The sequence below is a fragment of the Vitis vinifera genome, chromosome 8 (genome assembly GCF_030704535.1).
Source record: "Vitis vinifera cultivar Pinot Noir 40024 chromosome 8, ASM3070453v1".
Taxonomy (NCBI): domain Eukaryota; kingdom Viridiplantae; phylum Streptophyta; class Magnoliopsida; order Vitales; family Vitaceae; genus Vitis; species Vitis vinifera.
This window is the reverse complement of record NC_081812.1, coordinates 15,179,660-15,202,876: the sequence shown is the minus strand read 5'-3', so window position 1 is coordinate 15,202,876 and position 23,217 is coordinate 15,179,660. Positions and strand designations below refer to the sequence as shown.

Genomic DNA, 23,217 nt, shown 5'->3' with positions numbered 1-23,217 from the left:
CATTAGATAAAAAAACTTATGGTTTTTATAATGTACGTTCATACGACTTTATAATAAATTAATGTATCATTGTTTATCCCCGAGGACCAAGTTGGTCTTACAAGATTCTTATGGATCTAGTATAATATAAAATGTCATTCGCATGGAATTAAATACTACTAGTGACATAGTATAAGCTCTTATGGAACCTTTAATCAGGTTTTTATCACCTGATATAATATTAACATTGTTTGTCATCAATGTTGTGCAATTAATGAGACAAAAGTTTCATCAAAATAACAAATCATAAAACATGTCATAAAGACTTTGCCTTTATAGAGTTTAAGAAATATTATCATAGAGAAATAGTTAAAATCAATGAAAAAAATCTAATCATCGATGATGACTTACCTTAATAAGTTGTTTAAAAGCAATGAAAGCATATAACACAATAAAACAAATATGAAAATGATAATTTAAAGTTATATATTTCTTAAATATCTCACACATTTGATTTTATAAGTGTGGAGCAATTTATACATAAAATAACTAAAAAGTATTTCAATAATCAAACTAATTATAGTGATAGATCAATAATTTTATTCAAAATATTATTATGATCTAAATCAATGTGCAAAAATTAATTCATAAATCAAAGTTTCAAGATAACATATTATGATTTAAAGCACTTCGTTGTCTCAAAACTTTAATTGAAACACTACCAATTTATCTAAATATATATGTAAAGATATAACATAATATATTGAGAACAATAGTTGAACTTATTGTAATTTCAAAATTATTTTTGGATAATGAAATTATTGCATTAATGAAAATACCATATATGACAACATGCAATAATATATATTATTTTATATAACTCAAAATTTTTAATCATAAAAACATGCTTTAAAGAAAATTGACATGTAAAATCAATTTATTAATCATATGACCAAGTCATATAGTTCATATGTATCAAAAAGATAAATAAAAAAAAAATCAACACATAATTTCATTATTAAATTCTCAATAAGTAAACCCAAATAAAAGATATTATCCAAAATTTTCAAGATATAAGTACATATGCTATTCAAAAATCTCAACTTTCTATATGAAACAATCATATTTTATATAAAATATTGAAAAATCTAACTATTGTATCAAAGTATTATTGTGTATTAAACAACTAGAATAAAAAAAAAATCTAAAATATCACCTTTTAACACAAGAATATTAAATATAAAGATAATAATTTCATGTATCCCAAAAATTTCACATCTATATGTAAATATTTCTACTAATAACGGTATAACTTCTAATAACAAAAATTCATTAAAAAAAATGTCATGCACTTACCTATTTGTATAACTTGATATACAAAATATTAATCTTTTGATAATATATAAATATTATATATATGTTTATTATCATAACTTTAGGTTATAATATATTTTACTATAACTTTGGGTTATATGAATTTCATAAAAATGTACAAAATTAAGTATAACTTTGTATAACTTGACATCAACAATAAACTAAAAAAATTTAAATTTTTCATTAAAACTAAAAAATTTAAAGCTACAAATATAAAAATAAAATATTTATTTTTCACATCATTAATAAAGTATGTTAGTTAAAAATATAAATTTCAAAAAAAGAGTTGTTTGTTTATGAAGAAAAAAAAAGCTTAAATCAATTCTTACGATTAAAAAGGAAAATCAAAAAAAGAAATCGAATTTTATAATTAAGTATCCATGATTATACTTAATTATCTAATTTATGAAAAAATAGATGTATTTTAAAATATTTTTAAATATATGAAAGATAAAATTGATTTATAAAATTTAAGGGTCTTTTCATCATCCACTTTTTCCTATAAAAAAATACGTAAATGTATATATAATTAAAAATGCTTAGAAAGAAAAAAAATAAAAAAAATATTTAAAATTTTGATTATATCATATTTAATTTTATTATATAAAATGTGAAAAGATAATAAAAAATAATTAAATTATGATCCGAGATTGCAAATTTACAATAACGTGGCGTTCGGTTATGGGTATCATTTTAATATTATTATTATTATTATTATTTATCCCTCGGGACTTTTCAAGTCCAATAAATTTTAGGCTTTCATGAGATTGCCGGGGGGGCGCCGGGGGGGCGGCGGGTTTGACCCATCATCGTAGGGAAGAGTGCAGAAGCTACGTGTTCGCCGTCGTGTCGTGTAATATAGAGGCCGACGCCAGTGGAGTACGTGTACAGCCATCGTATGGGATTAAACGCCTTTGACCAACAAAATCACCGGAAACCAATGCTCCGACTGCCACGAGAAGCAGGGTGGAGCTCTGGATTGAGCTCAACCATCTTAATAATGATAATAATCTGAATAGATCAAATCCATATTTTTTAAGCTCAAGCATTTTTGTAATAATAATTAATGAAATCGATATTATAAGAATTTTAAAATTTAAAACTGAAATATTTTAAAAAAATAAAATTTGAATTAAAACATTTTTTTTTGAAATAAAATTATAAAAATTCATTATTTTTCTAACAAAACTAAATCAAAATTATTTTTTAAATAAAATCATATTTAACGTTTTTTAATAAAATTACATTCAATAATCCCTTTTAATAAAAACAAGAAAAATTATTTAAAAAATAAATTTGAACTTTAATAAAAAAAATCATTTTTTAAAATAAATTGAAACTTTGTAAATAAATACATGGAAGTCAATAATTTTAAATAGTTAATATTTGAAAAATAATTAAATATTTTTATTTGATCAATTTAATAAATCAAATTAGTGCATATTTGTTCAGGACTTTAAGGATCGTTATGTATCTTTTCAATAAATAACCTAATCCCGTAACGTAAACTTAATTTTCATAGTTAGTTAGTTTTTGCTTTTTATTTTAAAATGAATCGTGTATTTATCTTTAATTTTTATTTTGTTTTCTCTTTAAAAACAAACAACGATTTTAACTTTTTTTTTTAAATCAATTTATCTACTATAAAAGCAAATCTTGTTCATCTTCAAATAAGCATGAAAGATATGGATCTATAATTACATATAAAAAATATTTTTAAGACATATTTAAAAAAAACTAAATTTTTTGAACAAATTTTTTTATTTTATAAAATATTATATAATAATTTTTCAAAACATATTTCCGAAATAAGGTCATTCGTTGTATCTCGTTCAAACTGTGGGGTTTTGATTTTAAACATCAACTTTTATATGTTTCAACTACTTTTAAGCTTCAATTGTCCGTCATGATCCCTCCTCGGTCAAGACGAGCTCGAGCCATTGTCACCGTTTCATCTAACCACGTACACACCGAATGCATGCCATCCGACGGCTCCTTTTTCCTTAAGAGTGCAGGTAGCCACAATAATGCGTTGCAGACCCACTACCGTCGTCCCTTCCACCTTTATTAAACCATACGTTCCGGCTCTGATCACGACTGATCAATTTTGACAAACATAAGATTCGTAAGAATGATATGATGACGGCTGTTCTTTTCTCAGTAAATCATACTCGCTTTGAAAATTGAAGAGGAGGCAAACAAAAGATCATCATGATACATATCTTAGTCATGGCCTGCTTTGTGATCATCACAAATTCCATGGCATTCAAAAAGGAATGTCAGGGCCTGTTTGGATATTTTGTTGAAATTATCTCATTGCATACATCCTTAAAATTCACACGGAAGAGACCTTTGGTCTAATTCTGCGACTCATCACTTGATAACAAATAATTAAAGAAATGTAATGAAAGTAATCATTATTGAAAACAATAACTCCACTTCTTTTCTGAATGCCTGCAGTATCTACTTTGCCACCTTTCCTGGTGCCAATATCTGTACTCCTATATTATGTTTCCTGTTGGACTCTTATTAATTTATTTTTTCTAGAGAAGAGTAAGATACGTTTGAGGGTCCAAAGCACAAGGGCGACACGCTACGTTTCATAAAATATTTGTTCAGAACCAGTTGATTGCAGTCTAAGAGTTTTAAAATAAAAATAATTAGTCAAAATTGATGAAATACTTTACATATTTGTGAATTTATTTTTTCTTATATCTTTGTTTAAAATTAATTTTTTTTTTTATATAAATACCCTTAATTATTTTAAGTATTTATAATATATTTTAAAATAAAATATAATTTAAAAAAATGACATTTTTACCAAGAGATAAAAAAAATAAAGGATTGATTCCAAAATTGAATTTTTAATGACTCTTTTAATAATAATAATAATAATATCTTCTTTTTTTATTATGAAAAGTTAATTAAAATTTAAATATTTTTAACTTATTTAATTATTATATAAAGGAGATAACTAAGTGAAGTGAATTCAAAAAAATGAATTTTAAAGAACCAAATATTAAATAAGAAAGTTATGAATGAATTTGTAAACAATTGAAAAGTTTTCTTGCTACTATTGTAAATAATATAGAAATTCATTTTTCTCTCATTTTATTTTTCTTTTTTATGAGAAAACCTTGAAATTACTTTGAAAAAATATTTTAATTTAAATAATCTGTCAAGTTTTATTCTTATCATTTTTCTAAGGATACCTGGTAGGTAGGAAGGAAAAAGAATTTAATATTTTTTTTTTCTTGGAATGGAGAGTTAAGAAAATCTTATTGATTATAACTTTCTTCGTAGCCACGAGAAAAGTATTAATAATAATAATAATAAAAAAAAAAAGCTTGAATGGTATGCGGCCACTGTCACCATGAAAGGATGATCTTATAATTTTTTATATGTGAAGATACTATCAAAGAGAAAAAAAAATAGCTCGAATGGTACTTGTCTATATCTAAAATAAATAGAAAAAAAAAAAACAAAAGATTCCGAATGGCTACAGTGTATTGCATGGCCACCACAAAAGAGAAGTCAATGATCTCCAGCATTATCCTTGAAGAAAAGGATGCGATCATAATCCACTAAAAGTAAGGCCCAAAAAAAAAATTATAATGATTTAATATATATGCCCAAACAAAACCTTATAATAATAATAATATCCGTTACATTAAAATATCATATATTATTTCATTTCCCGAAAAAAATATATAAGTTTATTTTTATTTTTTATTATCATCTTCAAACAATATCTTATTTATTGTTTAAATTTTAATATAAAAATTAAAAAAAAAATGTTTAAGAAAAACATTCAAAATAAATTTTCAAAAAATAATTTTTATTAAAAGTGTGTTTATATGGTGAAGATAAGTTTATATTATATAGTCTCATAAATTCTGGAATGTATAATTATTTAAATTATAATTCAATCGTTTATGTCAAAAAAGAAAAAAAGAAAGAACAAAATCAGAGTAGGAGTGAATGGGCACGTGCGATGGAGAGGGGCAACTACCAGTCTACCAGTCACAGACGTGGAGAAAGAATGTCAGTTCGGGAGTTGGGGAGGTGGCGCCCCCCCACGTGTCCATATCTGCCCAACTAACTTTCCCAAAGTCCCACCCTCAACTAATCCGATCTCTTCGCCTCTTATCCCCCCCCCTTTAATTCATTCTTTATTATTATAATCATATTCATTTACTGCGCCTCTAGCATGCTGACAAGTGACAACTGAATATCAAATGTCTAGCTCTTGGGCAATGCTTTGAATGTGGGTGTGGCTTGACCGGGGCGATGCATGCAGATACACGCCCATGGTCCATGGATACGCAGTCATGATAGCCGACAACATCTTATCATCTATGGAGATTGGAGGCTTTTGAAATCATCTTCACTTCCCTTTTACCCTGACATTTCGCTTCAAAGTCAATATCTGAGATCATTGCCTTCCATTTCAATTTAAACACTGACGCTATTCTTCATTATACACATTACAAATGGTAGGACCATGCCCATATATATGTATTGATTTGGACCTTTGCGCAAAGTCCGTAGCTTCATAGATTAAGGCAAACAATGGTTGAAATAATGAGAAGAATTTCCAACACAAGAGTTCATATTTTTGAAATGTGACTTGTAAGTATCGTCCAAAACAAATCGTTAATCACATCTCGATTCACCTCCTATCCTCGTTTGACCGTAGTTTTTAATCACGTTCTAAAATATATGCTGAAGGGGGGTGGCTTGAGAAAAATTCAAGCCTCGTGATTTCAACTACGAACGAGCTTCTATGTATATTTTTATATGTAAAGACTACGTAGCGTTACGTTCTTTACTTTTTATTTTTTGGAATCTATAAAAAGTTCAAATAATATGCTATGGTAGGGGCCAGTTAAAAGGAATGTAATAAATATATTTAAATGTAATTAAAATCACATTAATTTTGTATCAATCAAGCCATAAATGCGTAACAAATCGTTACGCTGTTTGGCTAGCGAGAAAATTGACGCTTTCGAAAATGGGGAAACGATTTGGCCACCACCTTTGACGCAACGGTGGTTACCATCGTCTTTAATGTTTCAAACCTAACAAGGCCTCCGGAGAGATCTAGGCTTCGTGGCATGACTCTTTTGTCCCTCTCTAACTTCTTGCTCCCGTCATTTTGTTAGGGGTAAAACAGTCCTTCTCCCCCCTGACCGATGGGTCGCATATCACAGCATCGGGGGGCCTCACCCATTAATTGCGCGTTAATATTGCTTCAACCAATGACATACCACCACATGGTGCATGACAGTCTGCTGTCACTAACATTGGCAGACCTCCACTCGCTCTCCGCAGTTTTTTCTAAGATTTAATCACCCCAAAGAAAATGGAAAAAAAGAAAAAAAGAAAAGAAAAGAGAAGAGCGAGATATCAGATAGTCAAAGAGAAGCAGAGACAGTTAGTTGGCCGTACAGTTGGGGGAAGGGGGGATTAGCTCCCTTCAGAGTCCAAACAACCAACCACTCTCCTCAGAAACCCTCATTACTAAATCCAAAACCCAAAAACCGATTCATAATAACAAAAATTATTCAAAGCCACCCGTTCTCTTTTTCAGCATTGCACCAAATTATCCTCCTTTTTCTTGTTTTTCTTCTGCACAGCTTTTCAAAGTGCAAACTGCCTCTCATTTTGTGTTGCCGAACCTTCCTCTCTCTCTCTCTCCCTCTCTAGAAACCCGGAAGGTAATTTTCAAAGCCTCAGAAACTTAGGTCTTAGTAAAACTAGTTGAAAACTCTTTTTCTCTATCTGGGTTGTGCTTATCTTCAAAAATCACAAGCTTTATGCATTTCTTGCAATAATCATGTCGTGTGTGGTGTACCTTGGTTTTCAACTGGTTAAGGTTTCTCTGTTTCTGGGGTCCAGTCCCTTGTGTCATTTTCCTTCTGTTTTTTAATATTAAAATTTATATTTATTTTTCCTATTAAAGTTTTGGTTCTGTAATGCAGGTAGAGCTGAATGGTAGAATGAGATTTCAGTCAAGCTAAACAGTTTCTTTGGTTGTTTGCTAGGTCTGGTGAGTTTCTATTTCGTTGTCTTCCTTTGATTTTAATTTTTGTACATGAATGTTGTTTTTTACTCTATATATGATTTTTGTGTTTGTGATTTATTATTATGTGGTTTTTAGGGTTTGCAATTTTTTTCCTAGCCTTTTCCCTTTTCAGGGTTTGAAACTCTTGCATGCGGTATAGTCCTCTGATGTTGCTTTTTTGCATCCTTCAAAAATCGAGCAATATTTTAACCAAAGAAGAGATTGATGGATGGGGTTCCGATACCGGATACTGAAGGCTGTATTTTTTTAAAAAAAATTGATGAGGTTCACTGTCAAGATGTTATGGGTGAAGAATATTGAGAGCAATGGAAAGGAAGGATGGTGCTTTGCAAGAATTGAATTGCATGTGAACATGTGGTTGCAATGTGAAGTTAGTTTGATCCATAGCAGAAAGCAGATAAACTCGGCTCTGCTCATTGTGCCTGTTGGGTGTGCAATAAAGATGGGTAGCAATTAATTTGAACTTAACACTGCTTGAAGGATTCTTTCAAAGATTGAGAGCGTGGGATGATGGGATTTCTGACAGATTTTTCTTGGGTATTAAACCTCAATGAAAGGTTGAGGGATTAGAACAAGTTATAAAGGAATCAGAGATTCAAAAGAGGACTCAGAGGCTCTGGCTATGCTTAATCCATCCATCTATTTTCTGCCTTTTCTTTTCCCCTTTTTTCTGAGCGTGGCATGGATTTTGCTAGTTTCTTAACAAGATGTTTTGTAACTGTTGGTTTGTTTCATGGCATGCAACCTGGTTCGTGATAAAACAGGAGTAGACTAGATTCAAATTTTGTGTCTTTAACTTGTTCAACTTTTAGGAATAGGTATATAGGAAAGTAGATCCAGGAAACAGTTCCAGAGTTTTGCCGCTTACTTTGTGCTGAAGGCTGAAAAGGATAGATAGTTTTCCAAATTGTAGGAAAACCACTCCCTTTATTTCAGGATGAGCTCGCTTGCTGGATTGTTTTATTTTTTTCTTACAGTTGAAGCCTGTACTAATCTGGTTAGAAAAAAAAAAATCTTTTAAGGAAAAAGAACTGAAATGATAAACCAAAGAAGCAAAAGAGTATATATGCTAAAGATTAACCACAATCTAGAAGGTTCACAATCCATCCGATAGAAAGGATGATGATACTGCTTTCTAAATGTTGTAAAATTGAGATGATTATTTTGTTGACTCCTTCCATATTGTCTTAAATACAGAAGGCTATGTTTAGCTATTTAGCGCATGAAACCAGCATTCCAAGGTGTAGATCAATCTTTGCAGTCTAGGTGACCAAGAAAAAGCAATCTGGAAGCCATATTTTTCAAATAGAAGATTCAGACAATGCAACTATAATGTTCATAAGACTATATTTGCATTTAATTCCATTTAAAAATTGTATATGTTCCCTTTTCAAGTAATTTTTTTTTTTTGTTTTATGGTTTCTGAAGTTGGATATCTTTTAGTTCTGTGATCTTCTTATCGTTGACTCCAGAATTGGGACTCATCCATCCTATACTGCAATTATGATAAGAGCTTTCTCCTGAGGCTAGCTGAAGGGTGAAAATTTTGGATTTTTCCCATTACTTTTATCACCGGTTTTCCATTTTTCATCTTATAACCATGTTTAGTTCATTCATTACTGGAAATATGATATGAACTTTCTTCTGAGGCAAGTTATGATATGATATTTTCCATTTTCTATTCTTATAACCTTGTGTAGTTCAAACCTTGTGATATAAGAACATTGGAGAGGTTGGTACAAGTATGAACTGTGAACATTACCAATTGATATCAGCACTGCTTAAAAAGATAAAATACATGGTTTAGTAATGTAACAGGTTCTATCAGCATGGGTTTGTGTATGATATGTTGGAATAATTAGCTTGTATTAGGAGATACTGATAAGTATCAAGTATAAAATTTGATTTACTTGCCTATAATTATATGCTGCTCCTAGCCAAGATTTTGTTTTAAATATGGTATGCACCTTTTGCTCTTATTCCATTTTGTGCTTCTTCTCTTCTAACACCAGTGTGATGCAGGCTTGTAGAAGTTGATTTCAAGTTTTGAGTAGCTGGAGCCAATGTTAGCAATTGTCACATCCCCAAGCCTCCATTGATTGTCATTCTGTATCAAGCTTTCCCCTGCAGCAACTTTGTAACCTTGTATCTGCTATCCAGAAACGGGAGTCCTAAGCAGTCTGGTTATAAGATGACTGAAGTTTCAAGTTCGTGCATTTTTTTCAGTGGCACATGTTGTTTTAACAAAATTTAGCAGCACTCTATTAATCAATTGAAAATGGAGATTAAAGAGTCTGAGAGGATAGTTGTAGCTAAACCAGTTGCTTCAAGGCCTACCTGTTCCAGTTTTAGGTCTTTCTCTGAGCTCCTTGCAGGTGCCATCAATGCCTCGCCCCCAACCCCATGTCCTGAAACTTCTTTTGCTGCCATTAGACCAAAGACAGTGAGGTTCAAACCTGTGGCAAACCGTGCTCCAATTGGGGTGGTTTCTTCCCAGGTACATCTTAATTCATGGACATATCTTTCATTTTCAAGGAGAGCTTGTCTCTGATCTTTCTGGTGTCCCAACAATTTCAGGCTCAAGTATCTGGAACAGAAGTTTGTAATTCATCTGATAAGGTTTTGAAATCAGACAGCAAACCCACTGTGGTATACAAGCCCTTGGCAAAGCTTGTATCAAAGACAACTGTTTCTCTGCTAGCAAATCTGGTCAGTATCTATATTTCCTGGCTTTTAGGGTGTAGTATGCACTGTCAATGGATGGTTTCTGTGACTTTATCTAATTTTGTCTGATTTGTCTTTTCATCATCCTGTGATCCTATGCAAAACATGTATGGAAGACTCAAATTTGCATCTGCAAAAACTATCCATGTGCTCAATTGTGAATAATAATAATAATATGTACTCTGATAAGGTATTAAGATGAGAATCATTTTTCTGTTTGTTCAGGGGAGCTCCAATATGAGCCACCAGCAAACACTAGCACAGGTGGAGGCCCGTGTTCAACCTCCAAACCAAGATAGACAACATTCCAGACCTCACCTTAGCTCAAATCTACATCAGACTTTTCCATCTCAAGAAGAAACAGATAGAACAAGCGAGCCCTCTAAGACAGCATCACAGAATCTGGAAGAAGATCAGAAACCTTTGCTGCCCTCAAGCAATGGGGACCGACCTTCCTATGATGGATATAATTGGAGAAAATATGGCCAAAAGCAAGTCAAAGGAAGTGAGTATCCCAGAAGCTACTACAAGTGCACATACCCAAGTTGTCCTGTGAAGAAGAAGGTAGAAAGATCATTGGATGGGCAGATAGCAGAAATTGTCTACAAAGGTGAGCACAATCATTCAAAACCTCAACCTCCTAAACGCAATTCATCAGGGACTCTGGGGCAGGGATTTGTATCTGATGGAACTGGTCAAGATACCAACAACCCAGCATGGGGTACCCGCCTGAATGAGAGGAATGAAGGTTCTGAAGGTAGAATTGAAAATCAGAATGAAGTTGGATTATCCACCCATTCAACATATCCAGGCAAAGCTCCACTAAATTATGATTCTGGTACAACTGGAGCATTAAAGGCAGGTGGTGGTACTCCAGATAATTCTTGTGGTCTTAGTGGAGATTGTGAGGAAGGAAGCAAGGGATTGGAGCCAGAGGAAGATGAACCCAGGAGTAAGAGAAGGTACCAAACAAGTGAATTTCAGTACCTTCAAATTCATAGGACTTATTCTAAAAATTAGCACACTTATGTGTTGCTGTACCTGATGAACTCTTCCAAAGGATTATCTCGATTAGATGCTGTAATTAGTTATGTTTTCTTTTTTGCTTTTTATTTTTATCATTTTATATTTGAATGTCATTAAGCTTTTGTGGTGATACAATCCTTTTATTTTACCACAATGCAGTGCAATTGTTATGAATTTCCCCTATATTCAGATAATTAGTTTTTGTTATTGTTGCTTTCTTCAGGAAAAGTGAGAATCAATCCAGTGAAACAGTCATTGTAGGGGAAGGTGCACAAGAACCACGTATTGTTGTGCAAAATTCTACAGATTCTGAGATTCTGGGTGATGGCTTTCGCTGGAGAAAATATGGCCAGAAGGTTGTGAAGGGAAATTCATATCCCAGGTTGGTGCAAACTTTTTTAAGATGTTAGACTGAATACTGACATATCTGATATACTCTTCTTTTTGTCCAAATTCAAAAGTTGAATGGCCTCTCTTAAGATCCTCCTAGGTAAAAGTATTTTTACTCTGAAAATTCTTGGAATATTGCAATTCAAGTACATAGATCAAGACCTGGTGCATGTTGTACTAAAAAAGTTTGTGGAAGAATGCAATTACATGGTTGTTGCTCTGACAGATCATTTTTCCATTGAAAATTTCAAGGTTTTCTTGCAACTAATTTCTGCCTATCAAAAATATAAAAAGAAAAAAAAAATCCTATTTTAAAACATGGAAGTTTCTAAAAGCTGCACTCACCTCAACTCAGGGATTCTGAAATAATAGTGACCTCCCTCAAGGTTATTGACCAGCAAACGCTGGCCATCTTTCCTCATACTTCTCGTGGAAATAAGTGGAAGCAGTTGACTACTTTTCCACTTATAAGTACATCATAATCTTTTGCCTAGGTGCAATATGGTCGCTAAAATGTTTTAGTTCCTGAAAGTCAATCATACTTCAAAAACCTTCGGGAATGTTTCTATAATGTTTTATACTATTATTAGATGATAGTGTTACTTCTACTAATATTATAATACTTAGTACTGTTGCTATTATTATTATTGTTGTTGTTGTTGTTGTTGTTGTACCCCACCCCATTGGATTCCTTGTTTATATTTATACAAGTTCTATTTCTAAAGATTATGGTGGAATGCAGCCAAAAGTGATTGTTTTAGGGGGCTATTCTTATCATTATTGTATTAATGTTCTTATTATGGGCACCAGAACATGTTTAGATTTCTTTTCCAGAGGCTAGTATAAAGAATTGTGTGGTTTAAATGGTCTTGCAGGAGTTACTATAGATGCACCAGTCTCAAGTGCAATGTGCGCAAGCATGTGGAAAGAGCATCAGAGGACCCAGGGTCATTTATCACAACATACGAGGGAAAACATAACCATGATATGCCAACCAGGAATACAAATGCAGCAACCTCTGAACCAGATATGCAGGCCCATACGAATAAAGAGAAACCATGAATGATAGCGCTGTGAAAATCGATTATCTAACGAAGTATAGTTAAAAAAAAGTCCAGTTGGAACAGAAATCAAACAACCAGAGCTATTCTGACGCTGGCCATGACTATTCCACTTTAACATCCTATCTTTTTCCCTGGGAATTTCATATGTGAAGCCTTCTTGATGAAGATAATTTTGTGTGGAATATAATAAGAATTTTCAGATAGGTGGAGTTATCATCTGTTTTAGCTTTTTCTCCAATTGCTGCTTGCTCTTTAGCTATGAGTACACTTTTATCTTTTCAAATTGTTTTCTACTTGATAGAATTAGTAGAATTGCCTTGGATCCTTTAGTTACTGTCGGGTCTCATTTGGACCAACAACAATCGTCCAGCCTGTGATACACTCCACCTGCCAAAGTGCCATCTCAGAGACATCATATGAAACTCGGAAAGGGATCAAGGGCTTCATCTGTTTTTGCCTGATAGCCCCATGATTTGCTGCATTGTCATGCACATTTATCTGATTTAAAATCATGTTTTGTCTTCAAAACCAGCTTCGTTTTCTTGATTTTCATTTAGCTCCCAAAAAGCTATCCAAACAATAGCTGGATATGGTAAACAGATAGCTCTCTCTTGACCTTCTTATGCAAACAAGTAACCAGGCAATTTGAAGATGAAGGCACATGCCTGTGTGCATGTGCAGCTCTTACAAACAAGTAGGCAACTGCAACAAACGGAACATGGTTCCAGATGAAGTCTTTGGAGTGAACACTGCAGGCAAGGGAAGCTCTAAAGAAGCCATAATTTGGAGACAATCTGCCTGGTGTAACAACCTGGCACCAAGGGGTGATTTCACGCTCGCATGGCTCCATCCAGCATTAACAAAATCTTAAAGATTGGCATTCTACTTTCAAGGACAAGCTACATATTTAACTTTTGATCATCACAAGAAGGGGACTATGGAGTATGGAAGCAAAGGAAGTAGGCTCACAGGTGGGGTTTGGAGTAGGTACACTAGTTTTGGACTTGTTCATCCCCATGATACCTCCCAAATGGGGGATTGCCTGGGGAAAAACCAACTTTCTCTCCACTGCAATTGTTGAAAGAATATCTCCAATCACCTACCCACTTTTTAAGCTCAGGACAAGTGAAAAGGAATGGGCTTTTCTAATCTCCTTTTCTGCATCTGCTGGGGGAATCAATTGTTGAAGAAAAATATAGCATTAGTTATAACTTGTAAGGCAAAATGCAGCTTTGATTCATGTTAAATATTTTTCTTTACCTGTGCAAATAGTTGCTGGAATGCATTTGGATATAATAACAAAATAAAGCGTTTGGCTTGCCTGCCCCTATTATAGTCAACCATATACGGAATATTATATCCTTTGAGAATCTCCACCACCCCATAAATCCAAATCTCATCATATCATCCAAAAATCCACAAATGATTAGGGTGAAGTTGCTTTGAGGATTTTGCTCTGTGCTTTTCTAAGCTTACTTAGATTGCATTTTGCAACGTTTTTGTTGGAAATGTTTTTAATGAAAGCGTTTTTTTTAAAGTGTTTTTAAGAAAATTATTTATCAAATGTTTTTTGTAAATAATATTATTAGTGGTTTTTTAAAAATTTTAAACTATTTGTTAAATTTTACAAAAAGAAAAAATATTTTTTAAATTAAAAATACTTACTAAAATCATTATTAAACAAACTGCTATTCTCCCTCTTTTTTAACATTACAAGTGTTAGTAAAATAATATTAACCAGATGTTATCTTAATAATAATGATTGAGGGATATTTGATAGGAATTTTAGAACAATTGCAAACATTTTCTAATGTTTGAAAACACTTCTATTATAAAAATAAGATGCTAAAGGAAAGTTTTAGGTTTTTGAAGTGATTTTTAGACTACCATTCATTTGTTTTTCTAAAAATTATTTTGTTTTTGTTATCTAATATATTATCAAAAATATTATAAATTAATTTTATGCTATAAGTTTAATAAGCCTTTTTATTATAATTAGAGTGCGTTTAACAATAATTTTAGAAATTATTTTTTTATTTTTTAACATTTAAAAATTTTTATTTTTTAAATATTAGAAGCACTTATTTATTATCAAGCACCGCACATTCTTAATCTCGAATAAATTCATTATGTGGATGAATATAGACTAATTGGGTATAATTATTATTATTATTATTATTATTTCATCCTTTCCTAAAATCACATGATTAGGGTGGGTAGGACAAAACTACAAATAAAATCGTTTGTAAAGATTTTAACAGGAAAGAGGAAATATGCGGAACATCTTATACATCAATATTCTATGTGAGTCTCATCTAGTAAACTGAAAAGATCTAATCTGGGCCGTTCATTTGATAATCTCTTTATTTTGGATTTTGATCCTCTGCTATTGGACGGATCTTGTGAAAAAAGGGAGTCCTAAGTCCTAACATAGCGTCTGGTATATGAACATGTACCTCATTATTTCCTCAATGAACGTCGACAGCCGACTAATTAATAGTCGGTAAAAACCGAACAACAACGCAGAAGGAAGAGCAATACGACATCCCACTAAGTCAACTGAAGATTCCTTCCGGAATGGTTCATTTATTTTAATAATATTTTGCAACAAACTGAGCAGGAAAAAAAAGAAAAAGAAAATCAAGGACTAAAATTTCAAAGCAGCAAAATCCAGCTTCATTCATAGTTAGCAATAATCGAGTTACCTCGAATGTCACTCCTTGACATGTTAAACAAATTGGAAGGTGGGAGAATAAATCTACTTTTCACATGGTGATCACCTTTCACTTAATATAAATTTCAGTTTCAGTGATGAACAATTGTCGGATTTTAAGTCAAAGGGTGATGGGTTTATGATGCTTAAGTAACAAAAGGTATTTGAAGATGAATATAGTAACTATACGAGTGAACATATCACTTTCCTTCATTTCACACATTTGTGAGCCTATTACAAGGGTTTTGAATGATGGTAATTAGTACGGATATGTTGATTTTTTTGGCATAGAGAAGTTGGTACCTAAATACTTTCCACTTGAGTAGGTATGGTAGTAGCTACCATGTGGTAATGGCTCAAAAATGTGCATTTAATGCTCTCCGTGACATTACTTAAACTCTCAAAGCTTTGTTGGCTTCTCATCATGACTTGACACAATTGTCGTTTTCATAAGATTTCAAAGAGGATGCGACGCCTTTTAGGCATGGTGAGGTCATATTCCTCCATGTCTACCCACTTTTCCTCAAAAAGTGATACAAACATTGGTATTATTCCATGGTTTGGGCAATAACTCTTCCTAGGGTTATGAGCCCTAATAGTTTCTATACATTTTTTATGGTCTATGGAGTCAACATTGAGTATGGCCACTATTTGATCGAAATTGGCCTCTATTCTTAAATCACCATCTACTCTTAAGAACATGTTGGAACTTGGGGATTCAACTTCATCCTATGACTCCTTAGGATGATAAAAGGCTTATTGAAAGTTATGATAGTATTCATGCCTAACTTTGCTTTTGAATAGTGATATGTGACTTTGATGCTCTTTGACATGAAGGGTATTACACAATGGCAATAGATAGGCCCTTTCTAGTGATGAAGGTTATTTCCTTTTGAGGTTTATACATGTGGATTTGGTCATATTTAGAATAAGCATCCATAAAGGTTAGAAATTAAACATGTCATAACATCTACTAGCTTATTTATGCGAGAGATCACATGATTGACCTTTGAGTAGACTTTGTTCAAGTCTATGAAATCTGCATATATGAGCCTTTTTTTGTCTTTTGTTTTTTTGTTTTATTTTGTTTTTGTTTATTTATTTATTTATTTTACTATAAGGTGATATTAGTTAGTGAACACAGGTAGCACAATTCCATTATAAAATATGTTTTCATAAGTCAATTCATCTATTTGTTCATGATATAGTGTATTTTCAAAGTGAGTTTTCAAGGTTTTTACCTTACTAGTTGCTTGTTAGGATAGAACGTTCAACTGGTGATTGACATGACTTAAGTTTGCCTTAGTCATGTCACTTGGTTTCCACACCAACACATCCTTGCCACTAGCTTTTGAAAGTGAGTTTTTTTCATTATTAGGGAGGAGACTCCTTGCCATAACAATCTTCTTGGTGTTTTTCTCCTTTAGTACCAAAGATTCTAAGGGTTCAACGACTGATGACTCCTTGCATTCTCAACCTCATTCTCAAGAGTTGTTTTGGCTTTCTAAGGTAAGTGAGGGGTTATCTCCCCTCTTTACTATTTGTTTTTTGATGGCTCACAAAGCAATGTGGTAGCATATTCAAATAGTAGCTTAGTCTCCTTTGTTCTCTTGGGATGGAAACTTGATAATCTAATGGTAAGTAACCGAGTATCATGTCATGTGGGTGACTAGTCCAACAATTATAAGAAGTATAATTTCCACAATTAGTTCACCAGGTACACCATCTAATCCTCCTACATAGTAAGGGTTGGAAGTTAGGTTGTCTTTTTGCATGCTCATTTGCTCAAACCTGGAAGATATAATAGATCAACAAAGCTTCTTAAGTCTATCAAGATTCTTCTTATCTTGTAATTTGTCACTTTAATGTTATCATAAGGTCTTTCACTTTAGTATAGGTAATGTCTTTTACTAAGGCCTTTCACTTTGAGTAAGCATGACAATAACAATCACATGATAGTTTCGTATAAACAATAAATGCATATGTAATGTGCTTCATGAGGCTCAACCCGAGCCTCCTGGCTTTGTCGATTTGTATCATGGTTTCCCACATCTAGCCACTTTCATAAGATTCCATATAGCATGTGGCTCCTTTTGGCCGAGAATGTTTTTATAAGATATTAAAAATATCTAATTTCATAACTATGTATAAACATAATGCCTTTTCCTAACATTGTGTTTAGTTTTCATTTAATTTTTTTCTCAAATACTTCAACAATAGTGAAAATGTGAAAATAAAAGGCTTTAATAAAAATAAATTATGTTTTTAAATTACAAGTTTTGTGAGAGAACAAAAAAGAGAAAGAAAGAAGAGAAGAAATTTGTAAATGATGAAGACTTTTCCCTTTACGTAAGCATTACAGTAGCATTCACGTGATAGTTGTAGGTATATCAAATGCTCTTGGCGGTGCTCGGCTTCAAGCCTTCTAGTTTTGCTAATTTATCGTGCATGGCTCCTGTAACTGCCATTTTCATAAGATTCCATATAGCACATGGGGCCTTTTGGGTTAATGATAGTTTTATATAATATTAAAAATGTTTACTTTTCATAATTATCTATAAAATATATCATTTTTTCGAGCATTATGCTTATTTCTCATTTCAATTTCTTTACTCTTTAACAATAGTATGAGTGCTAAAATAATGAGTTTTACTTAAAATAACTCAATTTTTTATTAATGAGGTTTCAAAGGGAAAAAAGAAAAAAAAAAAATATAAGAAACTTATAAACGATATAACTCAATGAAGCCTTTCAATTTAAGTATGAAAATAACATAATAGTGGAATATATGTTGAATGTACATCTAATACTAAGCATGATGCTCGAATTCTAGTTTCCCAGTTGTAATCATATATCATGGCTCATACATTGTATCTTCTTGCGAGTGTCATTTGCACACAATTTTATATAATATATTGAATCATTTGAATCGATAACAACTTCTTACCATTATCATTTTCACACAATTTTATGTGATATTTAATGTTTTCTAACTCGATAATAATTTTATATAAAATTAAAAATATTTAATTTTGATAACTACACACTAAATATAGCCTTTTTTATTTTTTCATAGCATTATGCTTATTTTTCATGTAAATTTCTTTGCTCAAAGGCTTAAAAAACCATGAAAATTCTGAAATGAAAAGTGTTGACAAAAATAACTCATTTTTCTAATTGACGGGTTTGGGAGAGAAAAAAGAGGGAGTGAGAGAAAAGAAGAAAATAGCAAAAGAAAGGCAAACGTCATACAAACAAAAGATATAAAAGGCATCTGTTCGCTCTCTCTGGATTGTATGTTGATTTCTTTTCACTCTCTGTGTCCAGCTACGGCTCTGGAGGGAGGTGTCTGAGTGAAGAGAAAACATGGGTTGGTTTCTTTGCTCTGGAAAATCAAACCAAGCTACCAAGAAAAAGAGGAAGAAGCCCGTTGATCAGATCCAAGTCCAAACCACTTCTGGTATATTTCTATATATATATACGTATTTTTCTGGTGAATTAAAGCACATCACTTTATAAATACTATAACCCTTTTGCGTCTGTAAGCCTTTCACTCAATTTTCTAATTCAATTCATTGATGGAATCACTTCTCTTATTTTTATTTTTTCTCAAGAGTTCTATGTTTCCGCCGTCTGGGTTTGTTGTGAGTTGATGAAAATTGGCTAGTTTGGATGACACTGTGAATGCTCATTTTTTCTCCGTTTGGTTGGCAGGAAATTACAGAGAAAAGAATAGAAACTCGGGTTCTTGTCTACTGATAAAGAGAGCTGATCTTTTTATATTTTTAGTTTTTTTTTTTTTTAATTTCATGTTTTTAGTATCTGAGGTTTATTCTGGATTGATGAAAATTGGCCTGTTTGAACAGTACTCTGCATGTCCATTCAACCCTTGTTTGGTTGCTGGAGAAATTTAGGAAAAGGAAAAAAAACTGAATTTCTAGCTCAATTTAGGGAAAGAATCACCTGATTTGTTGTCAATTTTAGTTGTGTATTGTGATAATTGAAGATCATCCTGTATGTTTTCTGATTTAATCTTGGAATTTGGATTTTTTTTCTTGCTTTAGATAACGGGGACTAGTTCCTTTTTGGATGTGGCACTGAGATTACATTCCTATTTGTGCAATTTTGTTGAAAAAGGTCATAGTCCCTTTCCTGGTGATTGTAGCTCTTCATCAGCTTATAGTTGGAGCCAAGCTCTTCCACTTGCTTGGCACAGCTTCTTAGTTAGAAACTTTGGTCAATAGTTCATTCGGCCATCTTACTGTGTAATAATATCTGGTCAATTTGTTCTTTTGGTTGCTACTTTGGTTATATGTTAGTGGAGTCATGTTTTGGTATTAAAAGGTGAAAAATTTCGTACTTAATATGTTTCAAATTCCAAAAGCATGTCATTTTATTCATCTAAAGTCAGACTGTAATCACAGATTAGCTTTTGGAGCATATTTCTAATTATGTTAATGTTTTTGCATTGTTGGAAACGGGTGGTATGTCCATGAATAGAAGCTCTGATTATCTTTTGTGTTCCTTGTTCATTTGTTGAGCTGTTGATGCACTTCCTTGGGAAAAAAGTAAACCTGAACCCTTGTTTGGCTTTTGCTAAATTTTACATTTTATTTCTTTCTGCTTGTTGTTTGGATGAATCTAATTCGCGGACTTATTTTTCCCATCTTTTATTGAATGCCTGTTTTACAGAGAAATTGAAGGCAAATCCTTCCTTCAATGTGAAGGAAGCCTCAAAGAATGGAGGGCCTGACCACATTGCAGCACAGACATTCACATTCCGTGAATTGGCTGCTGCTACTAAAAATTTCAGGGGAGAATGTCTTTTGGGAGAGGGGGGTTTTGGTAGGGTATATAAAGGTCGTATTGCAAATACTAATCAGGTTGGTCAAGTTTGTCATCCTTTAATTTTTGATAAAAGAGAGAACAAATTGCTAACTGCTAGAATAGGTTTCATACAGGCTGTTGTTCTGCAAAATTTTCATTTTTGTTGATGCTGTTATTTCTAGATTGTAAACATAGCACAATCTCACCAAAAAATGGACAAGTTTTGAGATTTCATGGTTTTGGCTTATTCAAGAACTGGGCTTTTAAGGCAGTCAGTAAGTTGGATGTCAAAACTTGAACCTTCATACTGTATTTGGTGTAGGCTGTAGCTATCAAGCAACTTGATCGTAATGGATTGCAAGGGAATCGGGAATTCCTAGTCGAAGTATTGATGTTGAGTCTGCTTCACCACCCTAACCTTGTTAATCTAATTGGCTATTGTGCTGATGGAGATCAAAGACTACTAGTCTATGAGTACATGCCACTGGGATCTCTTGAAGATCATCTACATGGTATTATATTATTCCACTAATGCCACAACCTCTTTTCCTATAATTTCTTTTTATCACCATGATTGGTTGGGTTATATATGTTCATTTTGCAGATGTTTCACTTGGTAAGAAACGACTGGATTGGAATACAAGAATGAAAATAGCTGCTGGGGCAGCAAAAGGATTGGAGTATTTACATGACAAAGCCAGCCCCCCTGTTATATACCGTGATCTAAAATGCTCTAACATTTTGCTTGGTGAGGATTTTCATCCCAAGTTATCTGATTTTGGCTTGGCCAAACTTGGGCCTGTTGGAGATAATACCCATGTGTCTACAAGGGTTATGGGCACCTATGGATATTGTGCCCCAGAGTATGCAATGACAGGTCAATTGACTCTGAAATCAGATGTTTATAGCTTTGGGGTTGTTCTTTTGGAAATCATAACAGGCAGGAAAGCAATTGACAATTCTAAAGCTGCAGGAGAGCATAATCTGGTTGCTTGGGTGAGAGATCTCTACCTTTGTTTCATCTTTAACCTTACTGTCAGTAGAATAAGCTTTCCTTTTCCCTGTTGAATTATATATATAGTGGGCTGGCAACCATTTTTGTGCCATGTAAGTCGTCATTGCCTCTAGTAATGGTTCAATTACTAGATTGGCAGTTGGTAAAAAGGGTATAATGATAAATAAGGAATTTTCAGATAGTTTCAATCACCTTATGCTTCGAGAGAATTTTGAGTTGTCCCAATGGGTCAGAAGCCAACATGTCATGTGTCTAATCTTTAGTAGCTTCAGCATATTTTTATTCACACATTCAATCATTGCTCTGACTTTCTTTACATGCAATTTGAGGCTCTTGTCATCATATGTAGCTAAGTGGGAAAATTTGCAATTTTTTGTGTTTATTATAATTTTAATAAATTATCTTCTAATAACAGTGTTGATTAAAAGTAAATATTGTGATAAGGAGCATGGAGTTGAAATTCAAATTTTGTTGGTTTTTCTTCAAAAATAAGACAATACAAAATATGATACATAGAGCAGGCCCTTCTTGTGGATAAGAGTTGTCATATAGAACATTTTGTTTCACAAAAAGTAGTAACTTTGCATTGGTTTTTACAAATGCGGCTTGTATCTTGAATGTCTTGCAGGCAAGACCCCTGTTCAAAGATAGAAGGAAATTTTTACATATGGCAGATCCAATGCTACAAGGTCAGTATCCTTTAAGAGGGTTGTACCAAGCTCTTGCAGTTGCTGCAATGTGTGTTCAGGAGCAACCTAATCTGCGCCCACTTATTGTTGATGTTGTCACCGCTTTGACTTACCTGGCCGCACAAACATATGACCCTGACACTCAGCCAGTCCAAAGCTCCAGAGTCGCCCCTTCTACTCCACCTAGAGCCAAAAAGGATGGTGATAGGAAGCTCCCAAGCAGTGCTGGATCGCAAAAAGATCGAACCCGAAGACTAAATTAAGCGTTCTTGGTTACTAGTTGCTGGGATGCCTTCTAACACTCAGCAGAATGCCTTTAGCCCTGCTACCCATGCCTACTCATTCCAACTAAAGATCAGATGTTAATATGGACAGCATTGTAAATTCTGGTTAGTTGGCTTCAACTGAATGGAACCTGGTTATGAAACTTTGTATTACTTCAGAGAGTGGTGCTCTTCACAAACCTGTGTTCCTTGTTTAGAGGAAATTTCTGTTTCACTTTTTTGACTGTATATCTGAACCCTGGTTGTATCTACCTGCCTTCTCTCTTGGCATTGGTTTTTCCCTCTGTATGTTTTAATCCCCATTTGCTATTCAGTCTTCATATGTCTGCTCTGCTTGTCTTGTTGTACAGTTCTGTTGTGAACTCATCATGTTAGCTGACCCTGCCATACAATGATCATATCGTAATCAAAGGATTGAAAATGCATAAGATCATAGAGAAGGTACTTTCATAGAAAATTGAGGTATGCCTGCCACTTTGTTTAGATTTGTTCAAATTGCTTATGACATTGAAATTTGAAAGTGAACTCTTCTTGTTGGACGAAATGATAAAGGAATGCCCGGAAACACATCCACAAAAGCTTCATATAGGAATCCACAAAAAACAATCCAATTGATCAAGATGTACAATGAGTCAAGGTAACACTCTGCCATTATATCCCTTCTCTGCCCCTATCGAGAAATTGAATTGACTAATCCCAAGTAAGGCAAAGGGTCGAGAAACTCAACACCAAATTTAAGAGTGTCCATGTTTCATTCACCTCCTTATAAGTTATAAGGCATAGTAACCGCACACTGGTGTGTCCTTTTTCAGGAAATTACGGCTATTGTTGAAACAAAACAGCATGAACTAAATTGTTTCCAAAGGTCCTTCCCATCAATGGAATGAAAGGGCATTCATGTATTCTCTTTTAATGCACATGGAAGAAACAAAAAACATTGTGAAGCAAATTTTACTGTCATGCAATATGTTTCCCATAATGAAAAAAAGAATAGTAAGAATAATAATAATAACCTCATTAATTGGAGAAAAAGGAAAAAAAGAA

General features: G+C 33.1%; 2 protein-coding genes across 7 annotated transcripts; both read left to right on the top strand.

Annotated features, from left to right (window-relative positions):
- The first annotated feature begins 6,753 nt into the window (after positions 1-6,753).
- On the top strand, positions 6,754-12,883 carry LOC100256868 (WRKY transcription factor 44). Of its 6 annotated transcripts, none has more exons than XM_059739094.1 (8): positions 6,803-7,073; positions 7,338-7,405; positions 7,538-8,978; positions 9,464-9,938; positions 10,019-10,150; positions 10,391-11,127; positions 11,415-11,573; positions 12,457-12,883. In XM_059739094.1, the coding sequence occupies exons 4-8, from the start codon at positions 9,720-9,722 to the stop codon at positions 12,641-12,643; spliced, it is 1,434 nt and encodes a 477-aa protein (XP_059595077.1). In that variant the 5' UTR covers positions 6,803-7,073; positions 7,338-7,405; positions 7,538-8,978; positions 9,464-9,719; the 3' UTR covers positions 12,644-12,883. The 6 variants fall into 6 exon arrangements, with proteins under 6 accessions (XP_002275978.1, XP_059595077.1, XP_010653471.1 ...); XM_059739095.1 differs by lacking the exon at positions 6,803-7,073 and adding an exon at positions 7,129-7,231; XM_002275942.5 differs by lacking the exon at positions 7,538-8,978 and having other exon boundaries at positions 6,754-7,073.
- A 5,625-nt stretch (positions 12,884-18,508) lies between these two features.
- On the top strand, positions 18,509-22,493 carry LOC100251737 (probable serine/threonine-protein kinase PBL7). Its single transcript, XM_002276006.4, has 5 exons — positions 18,509-18,818; positions 20,051-20,241; positions 20,508-20,697; positions 20,790-21,181; positions 21,829-22,493. The coding sequence occupies exons 1-5, from the start codon at positions 18,725-18,727 to the stop codon at positions 22,150-22,152; spliced, it is 1,191 nt and encodes a 396-aa protein (XP_002276042.1). The 5' UTR covers positions 18,509-18,724; the 3' UTR covers positions 22,153-22,493.
- Positions 22,494-23,217: the final 724 nt, after the last annotated feature.

Coding starts and splice junctions, on each gene's coding strand:
- LOC100256868 (XM_002275942.5), top strand. CDS start 9,720: ATGGAGATTAAAGAGTCTGAGAGGATAGTTGTAGCTAAACCAGTTGCT. Junction 9,939..10,018: donor TTGGGGTGGTTTCTTCCCAG/GTACATCTTAAT, acceptor CAACAATTTCAG/GCTCAAGTATCTGGAACAGA. Junction 10,151..10,390: donor TTTCTCTGCTAGCAAATCTG/GTCAGTATCTAT, acceptor CTGTTTGTTCAG/GGGAGCTCCAATATGAGCCA.
- LOC100251737 (XM_002276006.4), top strand. CDS start 18,725: ATGGGTTGGTTTCTTTGCTCTGGAAAATCAAACCAAGCTACCAAGAAA. Junction 18,819..20,050: donor CCAAGTCCAAACCACTTCTG/GTATATTTCTAT, acceptor CCTGTTTTACAG/AGAAATTGAAGGCAAATCCT. Junction 20,698..20,789: donor TCTTGAAGATCATCTACATG/GTATTATATTAT, acceptor TTCATTTTGCAG/ATGTTTCACTTGGTAAGAAA.